Source organism: Silurus meridionalis, chromosome 11, assembly GCF_014805685.1.
Source record: "Silurus meridionalis isolate SWU-2019-XX chromosome 11, ASM1480568v1, whole genome shotgun sequence".
NCBI lineage: Eukaryota > Metazoa > Chordata > Actinopteri > Siluriformes > Siluridae > Silurus > Silurus meridionalis.
The window spans coordinates 6,170,344-6,192,500 of NC_060894.1; the positions used below are offsets into that span (position 1 = coordinate 6,170,344).

At 34.7% G+C, this 22,157-nt stretch overlaps 1 protein-coding gene across 12 annotated transcripts in view; it reads right to left on the reverse strand.

Moving 5' to 3' along the window:
* The window catches only part of gramd1ba (GRAM domain containing 1Ba), an 83,443-nt gene that overhangs the window by 26,466 nt on the left and 34,820 nt on the right, over positions 1-22,157 (reverse strand). For 10 of the 12 annotated variants that reach the window (XM_046861314.1, XM_046861309.1, XM_046861307.1 and 7 more), the window contains one exon: positions 4,440-4,650. In XM_046861314.1, the coding sequence (XP_046717270.1) occupies positions 4,440-4,650 (211 nt within the window). Of the gene's footprint in view, positions 1-4,439; positions 4,651-12,384; positions 12,482-22,157 lie in introns of those variants that run through there. The other 2 variants (XM_046861316.1, XM_046861317.1) reach the window with 2 other exon arrangements.

Consider the following 22,157-nt stretch of genomic DNA (forward strand, 5'->3'; position numbering starts at 1 on the left):
CATCAGTGTCACAGATCCAGACGTGGTTAAAGCATAGGTACTGTATTGTTGCAGATGTGCACAGTCGCAACCAAAAGAGGGCAGTGTTGTAAAGTGTATGAGTTCAGGAGAGGCCAGAATAATCGCTTACTAAGTCATTTATAATAAACTATAATAATAGCACCATTTATACACAGGCACTTATTAGTAAAGAAAAATATAATAATATATACGATATAATAATATACATATCACACACACTTAGAAATTAAAACATCATAAATACGTTCAACTTTCAGTGGAACTTTATAACTTATTTTTTTATATAATAACCTTAATAATTACAATTATATTCACATTCATATATTTAAAAAAGTGTTAGAACAAGTTATTAAAATAATTATGAATTGAAGTGAGGTCTATTAATACAAAATAGTCCATTAATAGAAATATTTTATTATAACCCTGTAAACTAGCAGCAACTATAAAACATTCATTTCCATTCAATTAAATAACAGTTTTATTAATTAATTAATATATTTATTTATTATTTAGTTGTCATGACTCTTAATAATTTAATTATTTTTTGCAGTATATACTAATAATAATAATAATATAGGAAATTTGTTAAAGCAAACAAACAAACAAAAAGATTTCTGAAATTAATTTTAGGCAAAAATCAGCATGTGAGCAATGAAGTATTTAGAAAGGAATCTTCTGGAATATAATACCAGGCTTGTTTTCAGCACTTCCCAGAGTTCTCCTTCAAAAATAGGTTGTCTTTTATGTCTTTCTCTCTCCAGGTGATCCCATACTGCCTCTGTAATGTTCAGGTCTGGACTCTTTAAAAGCTGGTCCATGACTGTCAAGTGTTTTATCAGCTGGTTTTCTCTCCAAATATAATTAACATTAACAGTGTGCTTGGGGTCGTTTTCATGCAGCTTTCCAGGAGGAATGGAATGATGAATTAAAACCTGTCTCTACTTTTCAGCATTCATGATCTCATCAACATTTGGCATTTTAGCATTATGATCCCATGGAAGGAATGCAAACCCCAAACCAGGACAGGCCCTACACCAGGGGTCACCAACGTGGTCGCACCAGGTAGCCCGCAAGGACCACATGAGTAGCCCGTGGGCTTTTTCTAAAAATAGCTGTTTCCTACTTTGTTAAATCATTGTTGATAATTATTATGAGAAATCATTAACATGATCAGTGTCTTCACATAGATAAATATAATTAATTATTAATAATAGCATATAATAAAAGGTAAATTGAGCAAATGTGTTATTTCAGATCAAACTGAAAACCGTGTGTATCAAACTGGTAGCACTTCACATTAATTGTACCCAAGAAGTAGCTCTCAGTTTCAGAAAGGCTGGTGACCCCTGGTGTACACCATGTTTCACTGAAGGCTTCCAGCACTCATTCTTCCATCTCTCTCTAACTCTTCTTCTGACATTCTGTATTGTCGATCCATACATATCAAGCTTGATTCATCACTAGATAATACAGTTTTTCACTAATCGTCATTCCAATATTTGTAAGCTTAAGCATATCTTAGCCTTCTGCTCAAGCTTTTTTGCCTTGCTGGACTTCTTCCTGTGTCTCAAAGAAGAAACTCTGAGAGATTTCTAATCAGATTTTGTTTTCTTGGCCTCCCAGTACTTCCTTTGTCCCTGAACTCTCCTGATTATTCAAAACAGCTTGAATACCACATCTGGAGGATCCCATTTCTTTGCTGATTCCCCTTTGAAAGTGGCTTCGCTGATGCAAAAAAAAAAAAGATTTTATGTCTGTCAAATTCTGTGATCTGTGGCATCTGTGGAATGATTTGAATGAAAGTTGGTTTATTAGTAAGTTTTAATGAACGAAACTCACACAGCATGTGTATGTATTGCTCAAGCATGTGTTCCACAAACCTGCTGACCTTTTTTTCACAGCAGTCAATATGACAAAACATAGTTGGATGTTATGAGATGTAGGATGTTAACAGATGTTAGCAATGACGTTAATTAGGGTTTCATGCGATTTAGGTTCACGACATCCAGGTTCCTGCTGTATGGGAAGGTCATACTAAATACTTGCCAATTTAGTTCATAAAACTTTTTTTCCGATTTCGTTTCTGTTTTTTTATTACTGCATAAACATTTCCTGTATTTTAAATATTATTCTACTGATGAATGAAGATATAATTGTGTATCTTCATTATATCATTGCTGAAACTACAAATATAATAGTGGCCCAAGACTTTTGCGCACTACTTTTATATATTTAGTGATAATCTAAAACAACACACATCATTTAAAAAATGAGTTATTAAATATTTAATACAATTATTACCAAAAAATAAATAATAATCATTTATAATCATTTATATTCATTAATGTGAACATTAATACATTTTCTAATATTTTCTCTTATTTTATATTTATATTTTCTATATTTAATGCACAATGTTTAAACAGCCGATCAGGTTTACATTTCAGTGTCGTATTCTGCATGTAACCTTTTTTTTTTTTTTTTTTTGTGACAAATAAAATCCTGAATCTTGAATCGAATCTTGAATCTGGAATGCAATAATAATAGTAAATATATTATATAAATATAATATGATTCTTATTTTCTCTAAATTAATGATGATAAATGAAATAATTGATGAGCTGTGAGTGTAAATAAAAGTAACCCAGTAATGATTCAGTTGTTCACTTGTTCCGCTCTGCCACTGAGGGGCAATATTTCTCCCTAATGCAGTAATCACACATAATACAGTAATCCTTTTAAGCACTCACTAATGCTTAGTGGTCTTCCGATTGGGGATTTGGGACGTTTCCCATCACTCACACTCATGGCTGGGTGAAGTGCTAGAATTCTAATTCTTTCTTTCTTTCTTTTCTTATCTTTTTTCTTTTGTCCCTCAGTCTCAAGACTACTGATTTTTCATTTTATTTTTTTTACTTTTTGTAATAATTTTTTTTTTTTAGATTTTGAATGGATGGTGGTTTTTTTTATTATTTATTTTGAGAAGAGACCTCTGGTAGAGGATGGACAATTAGAGGTGAAGAATGAAGGCCAATTTTTTATTTATTTATTTATTTATTTTTTAGTTCATGTTTAATGTTATGTCTTTTAGGATAGAAACAGGTTAATGTAATGAAGATGAGGAGCCCTTGGGTAAGGATGTGGGAGACAAACACACACACACACACACACACACACACACACACACACACACACACATACATACACACATATACACACACACGGTGCAGAAGAACGCGGAAAAGTGAGATGCTTACTCTGGAAAATCTCTTGTATAACTAGCATGCATGAGAAAGAGAAAAGAACAAAGGAATTATGAGATGGAAAAAGAAAATGTACAGTGTGTAGGTTGTAAATGAAAGTGAGTGATGAGGGCAAAACACACAAACTAACAAAAAACATGACAGTATTAAGATCAACATTAACAACAAAATTAGCATTAGACACTCAGACAGAGAAGCTGCATGTACAGGACTCTTACAGTTGTACATAGTGAACTATTGTGTGTTTGGGTTGTTGGTGTGTTTTGCTCTTGTGAGCTGCTGGGACAATCATGAAGGGGTGTGTTTGAGAGGGGAGAGAGAGAGAGAGAGAGAGAGAGAGAGAGAGAGAGAGAGAGAGAGAGAGAAAGAGACAGAGAGAGAGAGAGATAGAGAGAGAGAGAGAGAGAGAGAGAGAGAGAGAGAGAGAGAGAGAGAGAGAGAGAGAGAGAGAGAGAGAGAGAGAGAGAGAGATGTGAAGATGATGATGATGATGATGATGATGATGATGACCCTCCTGAACACACACACACACACACACACACACACACACACACACACACACACACACACACACACACACACTGATCTGATTTTAAATTAGGAAGTCTACATGTCTCATTTTTGGTTTATATCAATAGAACCAGGTCGTGTGTGTGTGTGTGTCATATTTGTGTGCATGTGTGTGTACTGAATATATGTGTGTATGTGTATGAATTGTATTAGTATGTATTTTGTGTGTGTATGTGTCTGTGTGTGGATTTGTGTGTGCGTGTGTATTTTGCATGTGTATGTGTGTAAATGCATGTGTAAATGTGTGTAGTGCATGCATGAGTGTGTATTGTGTATCCATGTGTGAAAGTGTATGTATTGTGTGTATATGTAAATGTGTGTATTATGTGTGTGTATTGCGTATGTGTGAGTGTGTGTATTGCATCTATGTGTGTATAGGTGTATGGGTGCACTGCGTGTCTGTGTGTATGTGAATGTGTGTATTGCATTTATGAGTCTATACTGCATGTCTGTGTGTAAATGTGTCTTAAGTGTGTGTATTGCATGTATGTGTGAGTGTGTGCATTGTGAGTCTGTGTGTGATTGTGTGTATTGCAAGTATTTGTGTGTATATGTGTATAAGTCTGTGTTTGTGGTGTCGATCACCTTTGAGTTCTTGTTCCCAGTGCGTGTTCCTGATTGGCTGTAAGGCCGATGGACCGTCTGCTCAGGGGTGGAGGGCGATTTATCGGACGAGTGGTCGGAGCTCTTCTCCACCATGTTCTCTCCGTCTGCACTCGGAGGAACCGGAGAGCGAGGGCGCTTACGGAGGACGGGTGAACAAGTGGGAGTGCTCCGGGTCGAGTTACTCGCGGTGCTGAGGCGGGGAGAGAAAAAGTAAAAAAAAAAATTTTTTTACTATTGTGTGTGGGTGTGGGTGTGGGTGTGTGTGTATGTATGTATATACAGTATATATATATATATATATATATATATATATATATATATATATATATATATATATATATATATATATATATATATATATATATATATATATATATATATATGTAAGTCAAGAAGCTTTTATTGTCATTTCTACCATATATGGCTGACGCAGTACCCAGTGAAATGAGACAACGTTCCTCCAGAACCCTGGTGCTACATTGAACCCTGGTGCTTAATTCATATATATATATATATATATATATATATATATATATATATATATATATATATAATATATATATTCATTCGTACCACATTCGTACTGAACCAATTCGGTAAAGTTATTTCGGTTCGGTGCACATGTTTACCGAATGCAATCCTTTTTACGTTCAAACATAGTTACAATCTCATGAACATAATAAGTGGTGGACCACAAGTTTGTTTAGTTTTCCGCCTCACACTTTGAACGCAGTGACACTGTGGCTACTCACTCCAAACCCGAAACACGATTTTGTTTTGCGCATGCAAGAAATTGCTGCCACTTCCTGTCATTACCAACATTTTCGTTGTCATTTGTTAAAGTATGCTAAAATAAGTAAAACAGTTAAGTAGATCATATCTTTAGAAAATTACATATTAAATGTAAAATGTAAACTATTTCATTCAAAGTTTCCATTTTTAATTCTTTTAATTGATTTAATTTGTGCCAATGTAAATGATTACTGAACTTTGTCTCAAATCAAGCACCAAAGTTGCACACATGCGGCAATTAAAACCGTCTGTGTGGAAACATAGCAAAAGTTCTGTCTAGAATTTAAAACACCATCATTACTTAAAACATTTACAAGTAATTTTACAAGATTATTTGGTCTTCATGCTCTATGTTGAGTTTGGTTTCACTAATAATAAACATACCTTTGCATAGAGCATCAATATTTGTCCATGTTGATTAGAGTATTAAAAACTTGAAAGTATTCATTTTGAGGTACATTTAGAACAGTTAAAAATGTGCGAATATATATATATATATATATATATATATATATATATATATATATATATATATATATATATATATATATATATATATACCTTATGTGAAATTCCTTGTGCATCACTTTATAACTGAAATAAAGGAAATACTCTGTGGTTCCATTTCATCCTAGGAGTTTATTCCATGTTACAGTCCCACTCTCTCGGAGGAGAAGGTGTCTCATTACACATCACCTTCGTAGTGACATTTAACACACGGCTCGTTTCGCTGACTCGACTGAAAAACCCACCCAGCCTGAGCTCCGAGCATGTGCTTTAGCAGTGGGAATGATAAGAGCAGTGCAGGTAATTTGGTTGTTAGCATGTATTTGTTTGCTAGCTAACATGCTGGTTCTGTCTTTAAAATTGTGCCAAAATGCTAGCAAGAAAACAACAATAACAATCAGGCTGAGTGTTTAGCTAGCCCTGGAGGAAATATGAAGAACCACTAACAAAATAAAGATAATTAGGCACCATTTTAAGCCTTTTAATGAAGGTTTGTGGGTATAGCTAAATGTAAAGCTAGTTTTTTTAACACATATGTGACTCAAAAAAAGAAGCAACTTTTGTTATTTGCCATTTGGTGGCCCCTATTTCTTCTTTTTGACTGGACTAAAAGATTGATAACCGAGGTCTCTATCTTCTCTAGTTCACTTCTTTACTCGCATCCTCTCTCATTTTGTCCATCTTCCACAAAGAGCACCTTCAGTCTTAATTATTAATGAACTGTACGCAGACCGAGCGTCGGCAGTCTGGAAAAGCAAACAGAACAGGACAAAAAAAAGGAGCACCCAGATCCTATTATCTTCCCCACCCTCTCTGTCTCTCACAAACATACACCAAACACACACCAACACATACTTCACACAGCACATTTGACCTTTCCCCTATCTTTCCTGTGGTCAAATCAGCGTCGGTGCTGAAGGTCAAGATCTAGAAGGTTTTTCCAATTTATCATTTACTACACAAAACACTTCCTGGTGGAACAACATTTAGGAGGTGAGTCTAAGCGCACTTTGATTAAACTCCATCAGGGTAATGTGAGCTTCCTGTAATGTTAGTTTAGAGGATCACTTTCGGAGTGGCTCAGTTAGCATCGAGCGGGACTGCGGAAAAAGTCATGAGCATGTCTTCGTGAAGACATGAGCTTTTACACTGGATTGCTGCTTTGGGTTTAAATTCTCTGAATGAGGTGAGAACTATTATAACGTGGTTATGTTCTTGTCTGTAGGGCAAGTGGGTTGCTTAGAGTCAGAGTTCTCCATTGACCAGACATCAAGATGTTCCAGAGCCAAAACAAAGACCTAAAACCTTACTTTGAGCTAACAACAATGTAATACTTTTTATATCAGCCAATCAAGGGACAGCAGGAAATGGAAATGATTATAATAATACGGCCTGTTGCTGAATGTCCTCTGTGTAGGCTGTTCCCTGGGTTCCCAAACATTTTTCATTAAAAAATTCCATAATTTTCCAGACTCAAATATGCAGACTTCCCTAAAGATTTTTAAGACCATATTGAACATCTAAAATAATTATTTTAAATTCCAACTGTAACATGCATTACGTTTTAGTCTCTGATGTAAGTCAGAGACTAAAACGAAAATGCCAACTAAACGAAAACGCCATTTTCAAATGTATTAGGATTAGTTTAGATAAGTGACTGCTGGCTTCTCTTTCATCTTTCTTATCTTTCCTCTGAAAGCGTGTTATTAAATCTCGCATCAGTTGTGGTTCAGTGAACCTTCCATGTGAACCAACTGCGCTGTGAGAAATGTTTCAGGTCTTTTTGTTATGGCTCAGAAACATTGTCATGTGAAAGGCAAACTCCAAGCAACCCACATGGCCTACAGATATGACTTCAGATATGAAGTCCCCAAAAAAAACACACACTTACACACACATACACACATACTGTACACACACTTGCTGTCCATTTAAAGGACGTTCATTCATAGAAACACTACAAAGCATCTCTTAGACTGGAGCAAACCTCAGGTTTGTACACTGGGCTGACAAAAGTTTGTGGACACCTGAGCAATTTGTTTGTTTTTTGAACATCTTATTCTGTTCACTGGTATAATAACCTCCACACTTCTGGGAAGATGTTACACAGATAGTTGTTAAAAGCAATGTCCATCGTTGATTCACATCCATTCAATTCTAATGAACTTATTTTTACCTTAAAATACTGCATTTCCTCAGTTTCAACATTTGATGTTTTTTCACTCACTCTCTCAATTTGATTTCTATAGCACTTTTGAAAATGCACATTATCCCAATGCTTCTTTACAGAATTCAATCAATTACAAATTCAACTTTAAACATTTAACTGACTCCATATAAGATTGTCCCTAATGAGCATGCCAGTGGTGACAGGGAAAAGGAAAAACTCCCTTACGAAAAAGAAACCTTGAGAGGATTCTGAGACAGAAGGGAACCCATTCCTCATTGGGTGGCACCAAATGTTTCTGTATTTATCTGTTTTTATTTACATTGAACACACGATCTCAACTTTTTCGGGGTTGTATAAAGCACTTTTATAAAATCAAGAAATCAATAGAGAAAATATGTGTGTAAATGGAAAGTGAAGATGTGTCTGAATAATTATTTCCTGCCCCTGTCGTGTGGGTCAGTCAGGCCGTCTGGTAGCAGGAGGAGTGTGTGCATCATCATGCTGAGTGGGATGAGTAGTGCGGGTGGGTATAAGTAATGCCCATGTTACACACACATTATACGGGTTCTGAGTCACTATTGTGATATTCTTGGTCTTCTGAGACTATGTGGGTTTATTCAGGATTTACAGAAGGTTTATAGATACTGAAGAGACCCCCTGTTTATCGCGCTAGTTACATGCCAAAACCGACCGCGTAAAATGGAAGATGACAGTATTATTATTATTATTATTATTATTATTATTATTATTATTATTATTGGAGAGTAGACATTGCTAGCATTTTTATATTTTATTTCAGAAGGTTTATAGTAACTAAAATAAAATATTAGGAAAATGCTTGCAATGTCTACTCTACAATAATAAAAATAATAGTAAAAAAAAATAAATAAATAAATAAAATAATAATAATAATAATAATAATAATAATACAGTCGTCCCACATTTATCGCGGTAGTTACGTGGTAAAACCGGCCACGAAATTTCCACCCGAAAAATGCTTTTTTTATTGTTTAAGCCATAAATCATCCTCCCACACTCTTTAAACACACACAGAAAACATCTGCAAGAATATAGCATAATGAATTTTGTGTAATTGTAGAAAGATCACATTTATCGTGAATACTGTAGTAGAGTAAAGTACGGTAGCGTAGCCTATGCATAGTTTCTCTGTTTTTTTTATTGATTGAAGTGTCCTTAGAGTTAACGATACACGTCACTGCATTCTTTATTTTCATTGGCTAAATCTAAAAACTCGTACAGTTTCTGCTTTTTGGTGTACATCAATGCAGCTTTATGTCTGAAAATTTGATATCATTTTGTATTTAAATGTTATTTTTATTCTATTGCAAATTCTATTTTGTATTCATTATTTGTTATAAAAAAAATGTATTCTACTATTTCACTATATTTTTATCAAATTTTTTTGTTGTTGCCACAAACCAGTTGATTTGCTTGACATCATTCTGGGTAATGTGGTGTGTGAGACAAAAAAATTGGAATTTATTCATTTGATAAAAAAAATTACAAATAAAATAATAATAATAATAATAATAATAATAATAATAATCATAATAATATTATTAATAATAATAATACTATTGAGTAATCTTACTTTATCTATACAAAATGGTTGCTTTTAAATTGAAAAATCCAGTCCAGACTTTAAGGGTTTTTGTAGTAACATTAATCTTGTCATTCATCAATCTTGTCATCCGCAATGTTGGCATATTACCAGTGGTGGACAGTAACCAAGTTAATGTAATTTGTTACGGTACTCAAGTTTTTTTTTTACGTATCTGTACTTTACTTGAGTATTTTAGTTTGGGGAGACTTTTACTTTAACTTCACTACGTTTCAAAGTCAAATATCTTTTTAATTACCTATTTTTTGCGAAATTAGTCGTTCCTTTTATTTATGAGCGGATAAAAACTGAACTGGTCAAACGCGCAGCAAGTCACTAATCAGGGTAGAGCACGTTCTCTGTTTTAAACTTGTTCTGATAGCCGCTTGGCATGTGCATCTTCCCGGGGAGGTGGCAAGGGGCGCCCACACGAAAAAAAATAATAAAATAAAAATTGTTGTTGGGTGACATCAAGTCAAATGAAATTAAAATGATGGATAAAACCTCAGGAGCTCAATTCAGAAAAAAGAGGAAAAAAGTAGAGGGGAAACGTGCAACAGATAAAGGTGTGTGTGCAGCTCTATCACTCATCTGGTTATGAGGATAGTATAAGTTAATGAATCTAATAAAATAGTATATATATAACTGTATATCATTTAGGTTACACTGTTGCCTTCTATGTTTTAATGCATAGAGCAACAATATTTCTTTTAGCTTGGATAACAGTATAATTTATAGTATATAGTTTATCATTATGTGTGTAGCAACAAAACAATTACAGCATAACTAATCTAGTTGGATTGTAGTTAAACAGCACTGATTGATTTGGTTGCCTTTAAGGTTTTTTTGTGATTGTACTGATTAGCTCCTGAACTGAGTTCAGCATGGAGAATCTCCAGTGCAGCTTGAAAGGCTCATTTAAAAGACATATATTATAAGAATGTAAAAGTTGTATGGATCTTATGGCTACTATTAGCCAAGGAGTTCTATGGTTCCTGGTTGAAGTTTGATAAATTGTGCACAATTGTGCATATTGCACATGTATATTTAATTGTGCAATAAGTGTATTTAGACACGGAATGAAGCTCTCAGAAATGTATCCAAATTTGTGAAAAATATTTTTGCTCAGAGAATATTTCTTACTCATCCAGTGACGGTTGCTGAAGCAGAGAGGAGCTTTTCAATGCTGAATCTAATCAATGGGGGAGACGTTGGGTCATTGCGTGGTTCACCCAGGGCATCATTCAAGCTGAGCCCGTCACTGCCGCTTGGTGATTCCTACTGTACTTAGCACGAACATACAGTTCAGTGTCAGTTCAACATCAAGCAGAACATTTTGAGAGGAATAAATGATGGAAGAAAATCCTGACTCCAACTCGCCACATCACCCGTGGCCTTTTTTACACAATTTTCCTTTTTTTAAGTTGTTGAAAAGGAGGTTTTGTTAGATATCAATCAGTTTATAACATAATAATATCATTCTATTAATAGATTAGTGTGCTGAGAGTAACAGAGTCTTTTCACTTAAACTGAGTTGATTAAGAGTCTTGTGATAAAAATGATAATCGAAACATTATAGCCGTAATAAATCATAGTAGTTTGGATACTTAAGTACATTTGAGGGCAAATACTTTTACTTTTACTGGAGGAATATTTTACCTACTGTATTTACTTTTACTCAACTACATGCTTTGTGTACTTTGTCCGCCACTGCATATTACATCAGGCGTGTGTATATATACATACGTACATTTAAATGGCACTAATTTTATTCACGCAGCGTGCATTTCTGTTTGACCATTTTTATTACAAATATAAGTAACTATAAAAGAGGCCAAATTAAAACCTTCAACGCAACATTCATCTATTCACAACATAGATTCTTTACTCAGATTTGCAAAAAATAATAAACTCCAGCAAAACTAAAAATTATTTTTGATCACTAAACATTTGTTTTACTGCAACAAGTCTGAAATCAAGCAACAAAAACCACCATGATTCTTCTTCTTTATTGCATTCTTATTTTTCGTTTGCATTCTTAAGTATAACATTACCACCATCTACTGTGGTTAATGATCAGAGACTTCCTATTCCCCAGAAAAACTAAATGCACACACACACACACACACACACACACACACACACACACACACATATATATATATATATATATATATATATATATATATATATATATATATATATGTGGTGTGTGTGTGTGTGTGTGTGTGTGTGAGTGTGTGTGTGATATTTCTCTATAGATGCTCTAACTGCACTTGTGATAGATGCTAAACTGCATTTCGTTGCTCTGTACTATGCAATGACAATAAAGTTGTATCTATATATATATATATGAATGTATTGATTTCTTTATAAGACCAACTGCAAAAATCAAGGTAAATTCAAACCCTGCTACCAATATTTAAATAAAAAAAAATATTGCCCTAAATAACACTTTGCTACTGTACGTAAGTCCAGGTGATGTTGCAGCTACGTAAGTCTAACGTTCTCTAACACTGCAGTAGGATTTTTGAATATCGTTTCAGCAATAAAAAAAAAAATCTATATATGTACTGGTGTAAATACCAGAGCAAAACATCTATCTCAAACCCAAATACTTCAAGACAACAACAACAAAATGCATGTATCTCATCATCAGGAATATGCTAATCACATCCTGAGCTCATTCAACCTCCCAAGTAGAACGTAGACCCTGGGGAGATGCTGCAACACTGACGCTAGTGAGTAGGAAAAAGGACAAAAAAACAAAACACGAGAGTAAGATATGAGAAATGCTGAGTTAAAGAGAGATGGAGAGATGCGGTAGGACAAACCTGGAAGCCATGAACGGCTGAGCAGATAATCCTCCTGCTTCATTCATCCAGCGAGAGGAGGATGGGGTGATGGAAGGAGGAGGAGGAACAGGAGAAGGAGGACAAGGAGGAGGAGGTGGAGGAGGAGCTATGCTGTCTCACACAAGCTTGCTTATTATTTCTGCTTCAGTGCTCTTTTTTTTTTACCTCCCACCTTTTTTGATCAATTTAGACAGCCTTCCTATCTCTCTCTCTCTCTCTCTCTCTCTCTCTCTCTCTCTTTTATTTCTCTCTCTTTTTCTGCCTTTCTCAGTATCAGTGCACTTATTACTGATCTGCCTTTTTCATGAATGAAGCTGATATCAGCACCAGCAGTCACCCCTTCTCCCTCCTTTCAGACACAATCCTCTCCTCCATCACCTCCTTCTCTCTATCTTTTATCTATTATCTATTTTGCTTAGCACAAATCCATGTCTTGTTACTGGAGAATCTCACTCAAGTTAAAGAAAATATGAAGAACAATTGGGTTCTCCAGCATTCAGGGTCAGGAACAAAGATATTCCTGAAAATCAAAAATGGCAATCTTTCAAGACAAACGGTTCACCGTGACAACCTTCCACAACCTATCCATTATTTTATTTTTGACTCCAAACTTAATTTTTTTCTGTCCTACAAAAAATTCAGGATGTAACAGATGAATTAAGTAAAATTGGAATTTAAACCTTCCTTCATTCACCCTCTGCTCCAGGGGCTTTAGAACCTGTCCTAGGATTAGCAGAAGAGAGGTGAAAATACACCCTGGGTACAATGCCAGGAGAACATACAGAACACTAATTTATGCATCAAGTTTCTACAACAACCAATCTACAACCTACTGAAACATTTTTGGGGGGTGTAAGGAAACTGGAGAATCTAAAGGAGACCAGCATGGACAGGACATTTTTTCTGAGACAGAAAAAAACATTATGTTTTGAGGTTTCTTGGTCACATGACAAGCTTTGTAGTGTTTCTTTGGGTGGGGGTGTTTTTTGTTGTTTTATATATAGGGATATAAAAAAGAAACTAGAGTTGTGTTTATTCACTCCGTACTGGAAATATGATTTGCTGTTTTGCGCATGCACGAAATTGCGGCCATTTCAGGTTTTACGACAGTCGAGCAATATGGATTCTTTAGCGTTTGCTTCAAGAATTTCTCTTAAAAGGGAAAATCCTGATAATTCTGCATATCTTTGGAGTGAATGAATAAAGGATGAAAGGAATGAAGACATTTGTTAAAGTATGCTGAAATAAATAGAACAGCTAAGTAGATCATATCTTTAAAAAATGTAATATTAAATGCAAAAAAAAAACCAAACAGACACACACACACACACACACACACACACACACACACACACACACACACACACAAATCTGAATGACCCAAATGGGTCTAAAAAATTTATTTTTTTCATTTATTAAATTGTATTATTAAATAATTTAATGAAATAAAATCAATTTAAGTCAGTCAATTTAATTGATTATTTAATTTAATAATATAATAAAAACGTGTATTGCATTAATTAATTTAGTCTATTTTATTTGTATATATATATTTTATTTTTATAAAATATTCTAAAATATTATTTTATATATTATTGAACCAAGCAGGCTTTTTATTTAAAATTGTTTTAAAAATGTAAACTGTTGCTGTTTACAAATGATAATAATAATAATAATAATAATAATAATAATAATAATAATAATAATAATAATAATAATAATAAACTGTGGTAATAAAAAATAAAACAATTTTATGTTTCGCATTTCTCCCCCCTAACTGTACTAAACTTGTACCAAAAAATGATTTAAAAAAGGAGGTACGCACCGAACCGTGAATCTTCTATACTGTTACACCCCTGATATATGTTTTTAATTTGCACATCCAGATGTGTTTTATTCCTTTTATACCACAGTGTCTGGACAACAATTATTATTATAATTATTATTTATTTATACACCACACTTCACATTTTTGTAAATATGTTTATAATGTAAAATGAGGCATTAGTTCCTGTTCCCATTTTCATTATTACATTTATTTACAGTGACGCCTCTTACATAACCCCCCACCGCCCACCACAAAAAACCCACAAAGCTTGTCATGTTACCAGCAACATATTGTAAACATATTTTAAAATGTATGAAGGGTTGTTTGAATAATGTATAAATAATTATAATAAAATTCTGTTGGCCAGTTCCAGTGGTATAAACATCTGGGTGTGCAAAATAACTAAAACACTTCCAAATTATATTATATATATATATATATATATATATATATATATAGATAGATAGATAGATAGATAGATAGATAGATAGATAGATAGATAGATAGATAGATAGATAGATAGATAGATAGATTGATAGATAAATATTTTTATTTGCTCTAGAACCATTTAAAAAAAAACTTTTGAATACAACAGTTAATAAATATACCCACAGGATGTTTAATCAAAAACAAGTTGTTTGGGGTCATAAAATTTGGCCTCATGATGTCATCTTCAGCTCCATTTCTTCAATATTCACAATAATTCATATCAACTTGTCAGCAAAATAGGTCACGATGATATCGCTAATATTCAAAAGACTGCCCAGCCCTAGCTGTTATAAATATTTAATAATAATACTGACTGTAATTCCGCTCCATCACACTGCCCGGTTGTTGATTTATTTCCCATACCTGCACAACACATAGCCCTTACGGACACCGCAATTAATTTCTCATGAGGCAGTTAGTCAGTGTCTTTTATTAATCCCTGTGTCTTAAATTCTTTGGATGAATGCAATACCTTAGAAAGCTATAGTCAATTATTTATCTGAGGACTCTGCAAACTAGAATAAAGGCCATGCAAAGTCAAGGGCCGGTGTGGTTTCACTCAATGTCGTGCTCTGCATTCAGGCTTCTGAAAACTACTCAGTGCGGAAAGGGGGAAGTGAAAGCTCAAAGTGTAAGTGAAGAGAAGAGAGGAAGTTAATATTGCACTCATTCCCACGGGGGTCAGGGTGCGCATTAAACTCAAGGTCAGAGCGCTGGTGTGTCATTAATACACCAGCCCATGTAGAAGGCTTTGGAATGCACCACATACTCTACAGCTTAATTTCATAGTATCAGTTATACTTTTAAGTTGCAGAACATTAATATATTTCAATACCTTCATGTTCCATATGGGATGTAATGCGATGCCACAATTTTACAGTATCTGTATACTTGGGAAATCTGAATTCTGGCTCTGACAGTTCCACCACCTCAACTACATCACTCCAGTTCAAATCCAGTTCGAATTTATTCAAATCCTGTTTGCAAAATTGTTATATTTGTCTGTACCTTTTCATGACATATTCTTACATACAGTATTTATTCATTTATAGTTAGTATAATTTAAACCTGATGATGATACTGTACCCATTACCCATGGGGTCTAACAAATGTAAACTATTGAATTAAATGTTTCCATTTATTGAATTTTATTTAATCAATTTAATTTGTGCCAATTTAATCGATTACTCAATTTAATCAGTATAAAAAGTGTATTGCATTTATTTGATTGATTGATTGATTGATTAATTGATTATATAAATATATATTTATTTTATTTTTTTATGAAATTATATTTTATATATGACTTAACCAAGCACACTTTTTTTAATGTTTAAAAAATGTAAACTGTTGATGCTCACAAATGTTAATAAACTGCGTAATAAAAAAACGACAATCGATTTTATTTCCCATTTCTTCCCTCTAACTGTAACGAAATTGAACCGAACCGTGACAAAAGCAGAGGTACATACTATAATCCCGAGATCATCCCTAATCATAATCCGTAGCCATATGTGTGTGAGGGCAGCATGCAGCATGACAGAACTGAAATAGGGGAATAAAAGACTTCTGAGAAGCTAAACAATACAATGAACCTTTAATTACCCATTAGGAACCGTTGAAGAACCATTCAGAGTGTATGCAATGTTGACTTCAGTTTATTGGTAATTAATTTGTCAGATTATTTGTCGGGGTATTTCATTAGTCTGTTTGCTGCTTAGTGGAGACTCACAAAGCAGAGTTCTTCAAAGGTTCTTAAATGGTTTGATGTAAACGAATAAAATAAAACCGATAATCGGTCGATTAATTAAGTAAAGGACTAAAGGACTAAAGAGTTTTGGTTCGGGTAAGATTCCCAGTAGAATCTTAATCTGTCAGAGCATCCAAAGAACTCTTGAGGAACCATCGAACTTTCTTAAAAGGTCTCCTGTGAGAATTCATGCTGCATTAGGCAAGAACCAAGTGCTTAATCAAACTCAGAGGTTCTGTCTGGCCTTAAAGCAAGAATAAATATCAGAAACATGACAATGCAGGATCGAGTTCTTCTGGTAAAGACAAAGTATGAAACTGCTATTGGGAATTAGAGATAATTGCTGAGATGTTGAAGTGTTGCCACCGCCGGTGCTGTGAAATCCGAATAGAATAAAGCATCGATAAACCACTGCAGCGAACATGATCATGACTCGATTGATTTATTTCCAGAATGTGATCGGAGAACAAGCGTCAGTGGTGTCTAGCTCCGGGAAGTCACGCAACACCTCCCTACACACACTCACAGATTTAATGCAGAGTGCATGTGCTCATAATGCAGAAATTTACAATCATTACACTCTTTTATACTCTTCTATAAGGAGAAGTTCACAAAATGCTTTCCTGTAAAAAAGGGTCCCAAGTTTCCCCTTCCTGGAAGCTAAGAACCCTCATAATCATCTAATAAGTGCTTAATAAACCCCTATAAGTTTATTTATGAATTTATATTAGGGTATGACATATTATGGCAAGTTTTTTCAAGGTTCTAACAGGTTATATGATGCATTCCAGGTTATCACAGGCTATTACAAGGTATCTCAGGTTATGCCAGGTTATGAGAAGGTATCTCAGGTTATGAAAAATCATGATATAGTATCTACATTTATAACAGGTAATAATAAGGTATTTCAAGTTATGACAGGTTATTATGAGGTATCTTAGGTTATGACAGGTTATGATAAGGTATCTCAAGTGGTGACAGGTTATTATGAGGTATCTCAGGTTATCATGGGGTATGTCAGGTTATGACAGGTTATTGCAATGTATCCTAGGTTATGGTAGGTTATTACGAGGTATCTTAGGTTATTACAAGGTATCTCAGGTTATGACAGGTTATTACAAGGTATCTCAGGTTACAACGAGTAATGATAAGGTATCATAGGTTATGACAGGATATAATTAAGTATCTCAGGTTGGGACAAATCATGATAAGGTATCGACATTTGTACCGGGTCACGATAAGGTATCTTAACTATGATGTTATGACAGGTCATGATGACATATCTCAGGTTATGACAGGTCATTACACATTTTCTGTTTATAACAGGTGATAAGGTATCTCAGGTTCTGACAGGTTATTGTGAGGTATCTTGGGTAGTGACAAGTGTATACATGAATTTCTACCTTCATGTGCACCTGTGTGCCTGTATGTCTGCAGGGCATAGCAGGTTATGGCAGGGATAATGAGGAATCTCAAATATTATCAATTTATATTAGCTATGTTATGTTATCTCAGTTTATGATGTGATATCTTGAATTACAACAGGTTATGATGATAAATCTCAGATTATGACAAGGTGTACTGAGGCTATGACATGTTATGATAAGTTTTTCCAAAGGCAATAGCGTATTTTTCCAGGTTTGGGACAATCATCGAATTTTTAGACATAGTCTTCTTGGCAACGTTAGAGTTTGTTAGATGTTATTATGTTATAACAGACTATTAATGGTTCCGACAGATTATGGCACGTAAGTGCATGGTACACACTCTAACTTCGTTGTACTTGGAGCAATATATCACATGCCAAAAGGTTATTACAATTTATGCTAGCCTATATTTTATGACAAGGTGTCCTATAATCTTGTTGCAAAATGTTACAGCAGGTTAGACTTTGTATTATGAAATACATAGTATGCTAAGTTATTACAGGTTATAAGAGGTTCAGTATGGAAGTGTGACAGAATGTACTAGGTTATGCTAGGTCATGACATGTTACTCAAAGTTTTAAGACTTAGTATTTAATGCTATGGCAGATTCGAGGTGCAACAGGGTTTAAGAGATAACATGCCATTGTATGAATTTATTTTTCTTTTTATGACAGGTTATGATGCATTATAGCAATTTAAACAATGTTTGTCACAATAATCCAAATTATTTTATTATTATTATAAATTAAGTCAAGCTAGGAAAGGTTAGTGATATAGTATGCTGGGTATTGACAGATTACACAACATACTATAGCAGATTATGATAGGTTGTGATAGATCATACAATGTTTTACACCAGGGCTCTGCTAGTTTAGTTCAGTCAGTTGAATCCCACTTCAATGTAACACAGTAGCATTAAGGTCCCAATCCACAAAGAACCTGCCACAAGTGACTTCGCTTTGAATTACAAAAATTCACAGTTGGATTTGAATTCAGAGGAATAAAAAAAACTGCATCATCACTTTCCTCTCATTCCAGGTTACATAACACTCTGACCGACATTCACTACAAAAAAAAAAAGGTTCTAAATCACCTTAATCCGGAATTATGCTGGAAATAAACCAGGCAAAACTGCAAACATGGGATCATTCTGCGATCTAAATCCAATAGAGCCTTATATGAACACCGAGCTAAATGCTAGCCATGCTAGTCAATGCTAGTTGAAAATACTCGCTAAGCTGCATTAAAGCATTTGCATGGTAAACAATATCCTCTGTTTATGCAGTTATAATGAAGAGAACGTGAAGTATACAGAACAAGAAGTTAAATGGATGGATAGATAAAGGGGCCACAGGTAGTGAGAGAAAAAAGAATTGAAGAAAGGGAGGAAGGAAGGAAGGAAAGAAGGAAGGAAGGAAGGAAGGAAGAAAGGAAGGAAGGAAGGAAGGAAGGAAGGAAGGAAGGAAGGAAGGAAGGAAGGAAGGGCAGGAGGTCACTGGCTGCTTCCTATACTGCTGCTCTCCTCCTGCGGCATGGCAAAGCTTGGCACTAAAAATATCCACCAGCCGGCAGGAGGAAGCACACACACACACACACACACACACACACACACACACACACACACACACACACACACACTACACAAACAGTGGCAGTGACTGCAGTGCTAGCAGGGAAACCAAAGGAATGAAAAGCAGAGAACAGGAAAGAACCAGAGAACAGGAAAAATAAATAGATAGGATTTGGGAAATTTGGAGGATCTCAGGTTATGCTAGGCTTTACCAGGCTATGCTACAGTGCGCTATTGACAAAGGCTTTGATGACCTGTTATGGATGTTTGGGTGAATTTACGACAGATTATAGCACACTACGCATGGAAAGGTTATGCTAGTTTGTGCAATTTCACCACATTGTATACAGAGTTGGGAAGGATTATGCCAGGCTATAGCAGTCTATGATAGATTAATCTAGGTCATATAACAAATTATGCTAGGCTAGTCAAAATTGAATTATTATTATGATTATTATTTATTGACAGATTTAGCCAAGCTTTACTAAATCGTTGATAGGGGAAAACTAGGTTTTAAGAATTTTTTCAGGTTATTGACAAACATGGTTATTTTGAATTTTTGTAAGGAGACCCAGGACTGTTAAGCAGTTGGAATCTTGAATCACACATGAATGGGACAATATTCTTATCATCAAACTCCAGCAACTGGTCTCCTCTGACCAGTGGGCTATAAAACATCTAAAAAAGTTGGGATGGGGCCATGTTTTCCACTATGTAGCATCCCCTCATCTTTTTACCATATTCTGTACACCTTTCGCAACTGAGAAGACCAGATGCTAGGATTTTGGTGAAAAAAAAATTGTCCCATTCATGTCTGATACAAGATTGCAGCTGCTCAACAGCCCTGGGTCTTCTTTGTCTTCTTTGTCACCAAACTTTAGCAAATGGTCTTCTCAGAGCAGTGGGCTATAAAACATCTAAAAACGTTGGGATGGGGCCATGTTTTCCACTATGTAGCATACCCTCAGCTTTTTAACATAGACTGTACACTTCTTGCAGATGAGGAGACCAGATGCTGGAGTTTGGTGAGAATATACTGTCCCATTCATGTCTGATACAAGACTCCAGCTGCTCAACAGTCCTGGGTCTTCTTTGTAATTTATTGTCATTCATGACATTAATAAACTCATGATGCACCAAATGTTTTTAATTGGTGAAAGGGCTGAACTACCGGCAGGCCAGTTTAGCAGCCGGACTCTTCTACTATGAAGCCATACTGTTGTAATAGATGCAGTGTGCGGTCTTGCCTGTCTTGCCTGGCCTTCCCTAAAAAGATATAAAACCTGTATATACCTTTAGCAATAATGGTGCCTTTCCAGATGTGCAAGCTGCATATTCCATAGACACTAATGCACCCCTATACCATCAGAGACGCAGACCTTTGAAATTAACACTGATAACAAGCCGGATGGTCCCTCTCCTCTTTAGTCCAGAGGATGCAGCATCCATGGTTTCCAAAAATAATTTAAAATGAAAAATAAATAAAAACAAAATATTTATTCTAAAATTGTTCCACAGTTTGTAGATACATTATTTACCCAGATTGGTAAAGCTCTGCCCATTTTAACTTTTTACTCTCTCTCTCTAAAAAATATATTTTTATACCCAATTATTTTGCTGCCTGTTGCCACTAAACCTAATTATTTGCAAAATATTTTTTTCGTTTTTTGTAAATAAGATTTACTTTTTCAGCCTTTTATTGCCCTGTGTCAACTTTTCAAAATCACCTTTTTTTTTTCTCTTAAAATTATAAATTGGCTTAGTTTGAATATTTTATGTATTCTATGTTATATTGTGAATAAAATCTGGGCACATTTTTCAATGTAAATTTTTAAAGTCTCAACTTTTGTTGGAGTTAGAGTTGTATGCAAAATTATAAGAGGTTACAATTAAATACTTATAATAATTTGGCTATAATAATATTTAATGGCAAGTACGCCTGCTTAGGTTAAGTAACGCTAGCCTTTATGATCATGTTGCACTTAATCTATCATGATATATATTAAAATAATGAGTCATGCAAAATTATTGTTCAGAATTGTTTATGGCAGCTAAGAACAGTATGTACGACAATTATGATGAATTAGAACAGTTTTCACAGCACATTCCTGATCATTTTGTTATTTTCAGGCAAATCAGATTTTATGACAGGTCATGATCGGTTATAGGTATGTCAGGTTATTTCAATTCTTTATGGATGATGGGAAGTTATTAAAAAATATTATTTAAAGTAAGCAATGATAGGTTATAATAGGATATAATGGGTTAAAGACCAGATTTGCTGGTGCTGTTAGTAGGCTACTCCAAGGTGTATTATAATATTATGACAGGTTATGGCTGGTTGTGTTAGATTATTCAGGGCTATAGTGGGTTATGACAGGTTATGTTAGTTTAAAATATAGTATATCAGGTGACAGCTATCTCATGCTCTGTAGCTTGAGCAGTTATGCAAGGTTATGATATGCTTTGTCACATTATGCAGTGCTATACCAGGTAAAGATCGGTTATGATAGGTTATGATTGGGGTGCAGATTATACAAAGCAATCACAAGCCATGCCCAGTTATGTTATATATGCTTTGTCAGATTGTGTAGTACTATATCATGTTAAGATTATTAGTTTAGATAGAAGTTTATTATAGGTTATGTCAGATTATACAGAGCTATCTCTGTTTACAACAAGGTATGC